This window comes from Asparagus officinalis, chromosome 7 (genome assembly GCF_001876935.1).
Source record: "Asparagus officinalis chromosome 7, Aspof.V1, whole genome shotgun sequence".
Lineage (NCBI taxonomy): Eukaryota > Viridiplantae > Streptophyta > Magnoliopsida > Asparagales > Asparagaceae > Asparagus > Asparagus officinalis.
This window is the reverse complement of record NC_033800.1, coordinates 27,846,984-27,859,098: the sequence shown is the minus strand read 5'-3', so window position 1 is coordinate 27,859,098 and position 12,115 is coordinate 27,846,984. Positions and strand designations below refer to the sequence as shown.

General features: G+C 42.9%; 1 protein-coding gene across 1 annotated transcript; it reads left to right on the top strand.

Moving 5' to 3' along the window:
* Positions 2,712 to 3,533, top strand: LOC109846877. Its single transcript, XM_020416116.1, has 2 exons — positions 2,712 to 2,754; positions 3,130 to 3,533. The coding sequence occupies exons 1-2, from the start codon at positions 2,712 to 2,714 to the stop codon at positions 3,531 to 3,533; spliced, it is 447 nt and encodes a 148-aa protein (XP_020271705.1).

Genomic DNA, 12,115 nt, shown 5'->3' with positions numbered 1-12,115 from the left:
CTAAACCGCCGCCTCCATCCCCTCCTCTCTTTCCTCGCTTGTGTATTGTTGACTTAGAAATACAAGAGATGTTAGGGTGAGAAAGTCTCTGTTCATGTAATCGGATAAGGCTGTTGATATATCTTCTAGGCTCGCACCAGTGGATCGATGTCACCACTGAGGTTGGTTTGTTGGGTCAAAGTAGATCGGTGTCGCTACTTTGGTCCGTGAATTTTATATTCACTCGAGACGACTTGAGTTTAGACCAGGCCAGAGTTCGATTGCGTGTAGTCCTACTGGATGCATGTAGGGGATTTGTTAATAGTCAGTTATCCGATAATATGAACGTTGACTCTATGTGAGATGTGAGCTAGTGACCTATTATAGGATGGCTAGTTACCTGACCTTGTTTTTTGGCTAAGTATGAATTCTTGTGAGATGTAGGTCAGTTGTATTTCTTTTCATATATAGATCGAAGTTAATATTTAACTATCTATAATTTGAGACATATGGTATATATATGAGGTTTTTCTTGTTTAGATTATTTCACTCGACGTACTACGTCTCTTGTTATAGATTTTTAAGTATTAATTTCATCTTGTTGTATGACCTTGTTACTTAGATAATTTTGTTACTTGGTTGATTTTCTTAGATTCTTCTGATTATTATATTCTAGTGATAGATTGCATTTAGATTATTAGTATCCCATTAGCATACTTCTATTATTATTATTACTGTTTTTGTCTTGATCGTTCGATCGTGTCTATTCTTCCTTGTGGGATCTTGCTGTGTGTCATGCACACTAACGTACTCCTATTCTCTCGGGTTGTACGTCAGATCTAGAAGATGGACAACTTTAGTTCGGAGTAGTACAAGAGCCAGAGAATCCTCCGCAGGAAGGCTTTGCAAACGGAACAGAAAAACAAGTCGAAGCTTGGTTATCTCTTTTAGTTAGTTGATGACCCTAATTTACTTTTGCAGTACTTTTTATTTTCGCCTTATCGATGTATTTTATATTTTTCCAGCATTTTATTCAAATAGTTTTGTATAAGGGCATGTTTGGTCCGAATATTATGTCTGGATGATTATTTCAGTTGTGATATGTATCTTTTGGTTCTGAGTTGTTTATTATATTCTTGCTACTGTGATCGGGAACCTGTGACTTCATTTTATATTGCTTAACGCTTAGTGTATTAGATTAAGTAAAAATTATAGTACATTTCTCCTCAGCCTAATACGTCGCGGGCTTGTTCATGTTTCGATTCCCCGGTATTTTGGAAGTGGGGCATGATAGGTTTAAGTGGTGAGCCATGCAGATCACGGTCCCGAGTTCTCACCAGTGAGAATATAATGGATAATTTAGACGCATATCATATTTCATCCGTAATAGTATACTTGAACCTTATCTTATTATCTTGATAAAATATTTTTCGTCCTTACCTTACTCAATTTCCATTTTGACTACGATTTTCTTATTCTTCCTCTAACGGTTTTGATTCTCACCTTTCTTTCGGAACTATGGTGGGTACACGTAGCAACGGTAACCAGTCCGGTAGTAGTAACCCACCGCCCGAAGTGGACTCGCGCCAACTCCTGGCAATGATTCAGGGATTGGCGACGAATCAGCAGCATCTGGCTGGACAATTGCAGTGGGAGCCTCACCAGCTTCTCCCTCGCACAGAGCCTGGTGTTAGGGAATTTCGATACATGCGACCTCCTTCCTTCTCTGGTGCTGGCAGACCTCTAGCAGCACATGAGTTCATTAAGGTTACTGAGACCATTCTCACGGTGACCCGTATTGCTCCTGTAGAGTGGGTAGATCTTATGAATGTCCAGCTCACTGATACTGCACGGATTTGGTGGACGGTCGAGAAGACCCATCTTGTGAGTCCGATTTCATGGGAGACATTCACAGAGCGCTTCAACAGGAAGTATTTTCTCCCAGTCTGCCAGAGACGAGCTTCTTCGTCAGTTTGTCGAGCTCAAGAAGAGAGGTCGATCAGTTGATGAGTACGAGGCTGGGTTCTCCTCTCTTAGTCGGTATGCTCCTCACCTAGTTACTGACCCTACCATCAGGAGGCATCGGTTCCAAAATGGTCTGGATAAGTACATCGGATTTTATCTGGCTGGTAGGACACTTGCGACTCATGATGCCGTGTTGGACGCAACTCGCGAGATCGAGAGCGTTCAGAAGGAATACGAAGATCTGCATGTGGTCCACAGCAGACCACCAGTGGCCCTAGCCCAGAAAGTTAAGCGTCCCCCTCCGAAGCAGCAGCAGGCTCCGCAAAGACATTAGTTTTCCCAGCGACAGCCACTTCCTCAGGGCCACCCCTATCAGAGCAGCAGGCTCCGCAAAGACATTAGTTTTCCCAGCGACAGCCACTTCCTCAGGGCCACCCCTATCAGCATCCTGGAGTGCAGACTCGCAACCAACCTTCGGTAAAGTGTTTTTATTGTGGCCACCCTGGGCATACGCAGTAAGAGTGTCGTAGGCGTCTTCATCTGTGCTACACTTGTGGATCCCCCGACCATGTCAGCCAGGACTATCCACAGCGACAACAAGCCCACTTGTCCCCACCTCCAGTTCGGGCAGCTCTTGCAGCCCCACCTCGACCTGCCCTAGTAGCACCGGCTCAGCAGGGACCCTATCCCCGAGCAGGGCCTCTCCCTCCGCAGAGCCAGTTTTTTAGGAGGCGTGAAGATAGCAACAACAGCGTCAAGCATTCATGATGACGGCTGTGGAAGCTGAGGCAAATAATCAGGTCATTACTGGTAAGAGTTGTTCATTCTCAGTTTTGCTTGCATATGATATTTCCTTAATTAGTATTGCCTGATGATATTATGATAGGATTTGTTTATGAATGCTAACTTAATTGTGTTCTTCTTCTTCTGCACTAGGCAAGGTTCTTGTTTTTTCCATTCCTACCTTATCACTTTTTGACTCAAGAGCTTTCCATTGTTACTTATCTCGTCGCTTCGCGACCACCCACTCTCTTCCTATAACTCCTTTGACTACGGGCTAGAATATCAACACTGACAATAGTGTTTTAGTAGCATCCAATGGTTATGAAGCATGCCCAGTGATCATCAGCGGGAGAAAGCTCTTTGCAGATTTCCTGGTGATTGATTTGCCAAACTTCTAAGCAGTATTTGGAATGGATTGGTTAGGGACATTCTTCGTCACTATCGATTGTCACTGTCGGAGTGTGGTATTTGAGATACTGGATCACCCAAGGTTTGAATTCCTCAATGGTAATATCTCGGCCGGACCTATGAAGCACAAAGCTAGACCGAAGGAGGCGTCATTTGCCGCCATGCAGGTGGAACCCAAAAAGCCAATTGTAGTTCAAGAATTTGAAGATGTATTTCCCGATGACATTTACGGGTTGCCACTGGATTGGGTGATCGAGTTTTCCATAGAAGTGAAGCTTGGTACTGCCCCGATCTCTAAGACCCCTTATCGTATGCCTCCAGCTGAGTTGGCCAAGCTTCGGACTCAGTTGGATGATCTTATGCAGAGAGGTTTGATACGACCTAGTGTATCGACCTGAGGAGCACCTGTATTGCTTGTGAATAAGAAGGATGGATCCAAGCGTATGTGCATCGACTACCGGGAGCTGAATGGTGTGACAATGAAGAATAATTATCATCTTCCTCGTATCGATGATATATTTGACCAGTTAGGAGGATCGAGAGTATTTTCTAAGTTGGATATGCGGAGCGAATATCACCAGGTGAAAGTCAAAGACTCTGATGTTCCTAAGAGTGCGTTCCGTACGAGATACGGACACTATGAGTTCTTAGTGATGCCATTTGGTGTGACTAACGCGCCGGCGACATTCATGAACTTGGTAAATCTGGTGTTCTACGACGTGCTGGACAAGTTTGTAGAGGTTTTTATTGACGATATCCTGGTATACTCCAAGAGTGAAGCGGAGCATGCAGAACACTTGCGGTACATGTTGCAGACCCTGAGAGAGCATCAGTTGTTCGCCAAGTACAGTAAGTGCCAGTTTTAGCTAGATCGTATCGCGTTTCTAGGACATGTGGTGTCAGGAGACGGTGTATCTATGGACCCGGAGAAGGTATCTGCTATTAGGGATTGGCCTACCCCTAGGACAGTATCTGACATTAAGAGCTTCCTGTGGCTAGCTAGGTACTATCGACGCTTCATCAAGGATTTCTCGAAGACCACAGAGTCGATGACGCGACTTACAAGAATATTAGTTTCGTCTGGTCCGACGCTTATAAGCAGGCGTTCGAGGAGTTGAAGTCTCGACTGATCTCAGCCCCGGTCTTGACAATACCAAACAAGAGTGGGAACTTCGAAGTATTCTGCGACGCATCTGGAAGAGGATTAGGATGCGTTCTCCAGTAGGATGGTCATGTGGTAGCGTATGCCTCTCGTCAGTTGAAGAAGAATGAACAGAATTACCCTACCCATAACCTGGAGTTAGCAGCTGTGGGTTTTGCTCTCAAGCTTTGGAGATATTATTTGTTGGGAGAGCAAACAAAGGTGTTCACTGACCACAAAAGCTTGAAGTACATCTTCACGCAGAAGGAGCTCAACATGAGATAGCGCATATGGTTAGAGCTGATGGCAGACTACGACATCGATCTTCAGTACCACCCTGGTACGGTCAATGTGGTGCCGGACGCTTTGAGCCGTTTGTCGGCAATCATGACCCTCACAGCTCAGTGAAGACTTCAGCAGAAAGTGAGGGATATGAGTATAGAAGTTATACTTCCAGGAGTCACCGCTTCTTTAATGAGCCTTCAGATTCAATCGACATTGGTCGAGCGAATCAAGGTTGCATAGTCAGGTGATGTATTTCTTCAGAGATGCAGGGAATTAGTAACAGTTGGTCTTCGGCCAGAATTTGTTATCCACGAGGACGGGTCCTTACGATTTGGGAGTCGTATCTGCATGCCAGAAGGAGATGTTCGAGAGGAATTATTACGAGAAGCTCATAGCTCACCGTACTCTATTCACCCTGGAGGCACGAAGATGTACAAGGACCTGAAGCTGAATTTTTGGTGGCATGGTATGAAGAGAGACGTTGCTTGCAGTGTGGCGAAGTGCCTTGTCTGTCAGCAGGTGAAGGCAGAGCATCAGCGTATCGCAGGCCTGCTGCAGCCGTTGCCTATTCTGGAGTGGAAGTGGCAACATGTACCATGGACTTTGTTACTTGCTTACCTCGGAGCACTAGACAGAATGATGTTGTTTGGGTGATCGTAGATCGATTAACCAAATCGGCTCACTTCATTCCATTCCGAGTGGGATAGTCGACGGAGCATCTTGTACAGAGATATGGAGGTAAAATATTTATCTCTATATATTTCGATGAGTTCCTTTTCCTAAGAATTTTAGTAAATCCCTAGTATTACAGGAGATCATACGATTGCACGGAGTTCCAGTGTGCATCGTCTCGGACCGCGATACCCGGTTTACTTCAGAGTTCTGGAAGAGTTTGCAGGTGAGTCTTGGGACCAGTCTCAGTTTCAGCACATCTTATCACCCTCAGACCGATGGACAATCGGAAAGGACCATTCAGATTTTGGAGGATATGCTTAGAGCTTGTATGCTTGACTTTCACGGATCATAGGAAGATCACCTGCATCTGGTGGAGTTTGCATACAACAGCAGTTTCCAGACTAACATTGGAATGGCTCCTTTCGCGGCATTGTATGGGAGGAATTGCCGCTCTCCTTTAAGTTGGGACGACGTTGGTGAGCGAGAGATTTTTGGGACCGAATTGATTGCCAAGTCAGTTGATGCTGTCAGGATCATTCGGGAGCGACTTCGCAGAGTGCAGGACTGATTCAAGCATTGGGCTGATGCAAAGCGTCGACACTTGGAGTTTCGGCCAGGAGATCATGTGTTCCTAAAGATTTTCCCCAACCGAGGTACTATTCGCTTTGGAAGGCGTGGGAAGTTGAGTCCACGATATGTGGGACCTTTTGACGTATTAAAAAGAGTTGGAGAAGTAGCGTATCAACTTGCATTACCACCCACATTGGCTAGAGTACATGACGTATTCCACGTTTCTCAGTTGCGGAGATATGTCGGAGATCCGAGTCATATCATAGAATTCTCGGAGATTGAGGTGCGACCTGATTTGACATACGAGAAGCAACCTGTGGCGATTCTGGACCGAAGGGAGAAGACTTTCTAGAACAAGACTGTCACGCTTATTCGTGTGATGTGGCACCCAGATTCCCTTGGCTATCGACTTAGGAGACTGAGTTTGAGATGCGACAACAATACCCTCATCTGTTTCCTGAATCTTAGCTGTCACATCTTGTATTTTATCTGTATCGTTCTTGTATTACGTTCCTATTTGCTTATGGACATACAGTTTATCCTAAATCCTTCTCTGTACGAGTCGAATTGAGTCTCTTGTTCTATATTTCTGTCGTTGGGTTCTTTGTGCATCACTCTTATTTTAAATTCCGAGGACGGAATTTGTTTTAAGGGGGATAGGATGTAATGATCATAAATTTCTAATACGAGTTTAAAAAAAATTCTAGTATTTAAATATTAAAATCTTATTTCAAAAAGAGTATTTTTATTTTTCCCCAATTTTTTTCTAGAATTTTCTATGATTTAAAAATACGATTTTATATTATTTTAATGGTTTTGTTAATTATAAATTTAATTGTTCGGTAAAACATTTTAAATTAATATTTAATTATTCATTATTATTATTGTTATTATTATTTTGACCATAAATTTTTAATATTGATTTGAATAAAATTTTTGGTATTTTAAATATTAAATTATTATTTTAAAGGGGTATTTTTCCCTGTTTTTTCCTCTCTCACTTGTAAACCATTTCTCTCTCTTCCCCACACCTCACGACAACTCACCCTCTCTTCCCTACCCCACTCCTCCGTGTTTTCCTCCCTAAATCCCTTTTCATGTTTCCCCCTCCCTCGTGTCTCGCTCCCTACAGCCTCCCTCGTCCTCACTCTCACACTCACGAATCTCTCTTCATCTCTCTCTCTCTCTCTCTCTCTCTCTCTCTCTCTCTCTCTCTCTCTCCTCTCCCTCTTCATCTCTCCCTCTACCTCAGCCAACACCCAGCAGCGCCGACCTCCGCCCTTGCCACCTCCCCTCGTCATGTCGCGTCGCCCTCAGCCCAGACCCATGCCCATCAGCCACCGTCTCCCCGACTCAGTCAACCACCATGCCCCCCAAGCGACTACCACCTCTTCTGGTCACTTCCCTACAGCTCCGCCCTAGCCTCCCATCGCCGCGTCTCCAGCCCATCGTCATCGCTATGGAGTCGGTCATGTCTTCTCCCCGACGAGCTCCCTCGAGCAGCGCCCTCCGCCCTCATGCCACCAACTTAACTGCGCCGCCCAGTCCCCCTCCACGTCGTCACCATCCTCCTCGCCGTTTAGATCTGACAACCCTGTTCCCCCTTCATCGTCGCCGTCACTACCCCCTTCTCCTCCCCTGAGCTCCGCCTGAGCTCCGCCATCAACCTCCAACGTCGCCACTCCAACTCTCCCCTAAACAGTCGCCTCCATCCCCTCCTCTCTTTCCCGCGCCAACAGCCGCTAGCCACCCACGCCGACTCCACTGTCGCCTCACCAACTAGCGCCTCCCTCCCCCTCAGCGAGCTGCCAGACCCCTCAGTCCCGAGCTCTGACAATCCAGCCTCACCGTCGTCACTAAGCCCATCGGCGACCGCTACAGCTTTTCCCTCTCACTACAGCCCCCATCACCGCCCGAATCCCGAGCTTCTGTCGACTCCACCACACTGTGCTCCTCACCGCTACCCTCTTTCACTGTCGTCGTCGCCTCATCCGCGAGCCGCAATCTCGCACGTCAACGTTGATCCGTTCGACAAAAATCCTGAGGCAAGATCCCTCTTGCTTATCGATTTATTATTTTAATATTCATATATGTTATTATTGATTACATAGATTAGTTTGTGATATAATTACCTGCGTGGGATTGTTTGATGAAGAATATTAAATATATCATAGTAATATGATAAATAGAATTTTTAGAATAATTATAATGAATTAAAACAATTTAATTTGGCAAAAGAATTATTTTTAGATAATTATAATAATTTAAAGGAATTTATTTTGGAAAATGAATTATTTTAGATTAATTGTTAAGAGAAAAAAATTAAAATGAATTAATTTAGAAAAAGATTATTTTCTGAATTATATAGACGCTGTTTAAGTTTATAATTCTTAATTTGGATTATCTGATATGTCATGATATTATTGCACATGATTAGTTGCATTGATTGTTCCTTGTTGTGATTGAAAATCGTTAGGAGTTTATGACTATAATGACTTGTGTGACATGAATAAGACCTAGAGGCTTGTGTATTGTTGACTTAGAAATACAAGAGATGTTAGAGTGAGAAAGTCTCTGTTCATGTAATCGGATAAGGCTGTTGATATATCTTTTAGGCTTGCACCAGTGGATCGGTGTCGCCACTGGGGTTGGTTTGTTGGGTCAAAGTAGATCGGCGTCGCTACTTTGGTTCGTGAATTTGATATTCACCCGAGACGCCTTGAGTTCAGACCAGGCCAGAGTCGGATTGCGTGTAGTCCTACTGGATGCACGTAGGGGATTTGTGAATAGTCGGTTATCCGATAATATGAACGTTGACTCTGTGTGAGATGTGAACCAGTGACCTATTATAGGATGGCTAGTTACCTGACCTCGTTTCTTGGCTAAGTATGAATTCTTGTAAGATGTAGGCCAGTTGTATTTCTTTTCATACATAGATCGGGGTTAATATTTAACTATCTATAATTTGAGACATATGGTATATACATGAGGGTTTTCTTGTTTGGATTATTTCGCTTGACGTACTACGTCTCTTGTTGTAGATTTTTAAGTATTATTTTCATCTAGTTGTATGACCTTGTTACTTAGATAATTTTGTTACTTGGTTGATTTTCTTAGATTCTTCTGATTATTATATTCTAGTGATAGATTGTATTTAGATTATTAATATCCCATTAGCATACTTCTATTATTATTATTACTGTTTTTACCTTGGTCGTTTGATCGTGTCTATTCTTCCTTGTGGGGTCTTGTCATGTGCCATGCACGCTAACGTACTCCTATTCTCTCAGGTTGTACGTCAGATCTAGAAGATGGATAGCTTCAGTTCGGACTAGTACAAGAGCCAGAGGATCCTCCGCAGGAAGGCTTTGTAAACGGAGCAGAAAAACAAGTCGAAGCTTAGTTATCTCTTTTAATTAGTTGATGACCCTAATTTACTTTTGCAGTACTTTTTATTTTCGCCTGATCGATGTATTTTATATTTTTCCAGCATTTTATTCAGATAGTTTTGTATAAGGGCATGTTTGGTCCAAATATTATGTCTGGATGATTATTTCAGTTGTGATATGTATCTTTTGGTTCTGAGTTGTTTATTATATTCTTGCTACTGTGATCGGGAACCTGTGACTTCGCTTTATATTGCTTGATGCTTAGCGTATTAGATTGAGTAAAAGTTCTAGTACATTTCTCCTCGGTCTAATACGCCGTAGGCTTGTTCACGTTCCGATTCCCCAGTATTTTGGGAAGCGGGCGTGATAGGAAGGAAGAAAAAATGAGAAGGGGTATACGCTGGGTATAAAAAATACCCTGCTCTCTCCATAATGGATATCCTCAATTAGTGTATTCAATCCTTCTGAGTGTTCTTGAGAAGAGGCAAAATCAGAGAGTGATTTTGTGACAAAAAATTCTAGAGATATATTTCTTGTGAGTTGTGTAAAAATACTTATAAATTTTCTCCCCTTAGTGAAAGATCTGCAGCAGCCCGTGGACGTAGGCAATTTTATACCGAACCATATTAAATTTGTACGTGTTATTATTCCGCTTTATTCTTTCGCTTTCCTGCTAATCTGGTGATAGGAAAATCTTATGATGTATAACTTTTTCCCAAGAACTGGTATCAGAGCTCTGGTTGCGACGTTTGTCAATTTTCTGTAAGATTACTATTCATGTGAATAATGAATTTTGTGAATAGTGAATTTTGTGAATAGTGAATTTTATCAGCGATACTTGTTCGTCAACAGCAGTGTTCTAATACACGATGATTCGCAGAAATAGTCAGAAACGATCCAGAGGGTGCCAGATTCGAGTGGGAGCAATGGTTGTAGACGAATGAAATGTGAAAATTGAGAAGTTCGATGGTACGGACTTCGGCTTTTTTTGAAAGATGCAGATCAAAGATTATCTGTACCAGAAGAAGCTGTATCAACCTCTCTTAGGAAATAAGCTAGATGACATGAAGGATGAAGAGTGAGCTCTTCTCGACAGATAAGCCCTTGGAGTTATCCGATTGACGTTATCACACAATGTTACTTTCAACATAGCAAAGGAAAAGACCACGGTGGTTCTTATGGCGGATCTCTGCAGTATGTATGAGAAGCCCTCTGCCTCAAATAAAGTTCACTTAATGAGACGGTTGTTCAATTTACGGATGACAGAAGGTGCATCGATAGCTCAACATCTCAATGAACTTAATACAGTCACAACCCAGTTGAGTTCAGTTGGAATTGAATTTGATGAAGAAGTACGAGCATTGATACTTTTGTCTTCTCTACCAGAAATTTGGAATGCTACTATCACAGCTGTGAGTAGCTCGTCGGGAAGCAATAAGTTAAAATTTGATGATATTCGTGATCTGCTTCTCAGTGAAGATTCGGCAGAGAGAATCGGGTGAAGCATCAACCTCCTCAGCCTTACACACGGAGTCTAAAGGAAGAACTTCAGAAAGAAGTTCAAATCACGGCAGATCAAAATCTAGATGGAGCAAATTTAGATCAGGAAAGAAAAAGATTTCAACTGCTATAATTATGGCAAGAATGGTCATTTCAAGAGGGAGTGTCGGGCACCGAAGAAAAATACCGACGCATAGGAGTCTGCCAACGTGACCGAAGAAGGAGGTGATGCTATGATTCTAAACGTCAACAGTCTGATTGAATCATGGATTCTTAATTCAGGGACATCCTTCCATGCCACCCCATGCCGAGAAATCATGAAGAACTACGTCAGCGGTCATTTTGAAAAGGTACATCAAGCAGATGATGAAACCTTGAATATCATTGGCAAGGGAGACATCTGATTAAAAGTACCAAATCAGACTATATGGAAGTTACAATGAGTGAGACATATTCCTGGCCTTAAAAGGAATTTGATCTCTGTAGGCTGTCTAAAAATCACAACAGATAGTTGGTCACTACCAAACTTCAATGATGGAAGTTACAATTTGACGACTTCTACATTAGCATCTTGACAAAAAAAAGTTACAATCAGACAACTTTCATGGAAGCTACAATTAGAGGATTTTCACATAGATCGAGAAATGTTACAATTCAACGACCTTCACGACGACTGATAAAAGCTCTGAGTCAATAACCTTCACAATCAACCATGAGAGATACAATCTGACAACTCTCTCATCCCAAATAGCTAAAGCGAAGATTACAGGACAATAGTCTTTGCAACGCTCTATAGAAGAGATTACGAGTCAGCAATTTCTTCTAAAAACGTAGAGCTCACCTTTGCGTTCAACCTTCAAAACACAGGCGGCCCCTACGTTTTCAGTGTTTCAGCTTCAAAACGCAATGCGACCATTGCGTTTCAGCATTAAGCAAATGCCTAACTCTGCGTCCAAAACCTAAGACGCAGAGTTCGGTTCCAAAACGCTAGCTGGAGGCGTTTGACTCATTCAAACATGAGCTGAACGGTTTCAGAACCATTTTTCCCACGATCTGAGGGAACCTCGCCCACGTTGGAGCAGATTAAGGGGTTAGTTACACCCATTATCTTCCTATAAAACCTCAACAAACAAATCAGGTAGGAGGTTGGATTTTTTGGATCGGATCATCCAAGAGATCGGCGATTTTGGTGAAAGAGGTTCAGAGATCGGATGCCCAAATAAAGGAGATGTTGGCCTAGCTCCTTGCAGAGAAAGGCCAAAAGCCTGAATCTTTCCGGAGGATAATTTCAAAGGGAAAGCAGAAGGCACACAAGAATTCAGATCGTGAGACTCACAACCTAGAGTCTTCCTCCGAAAATGAGAAAGAAGCCGATAAGGAACAAAATCCTCAGTTATCTAAAATGGATGAATTAGAGGCT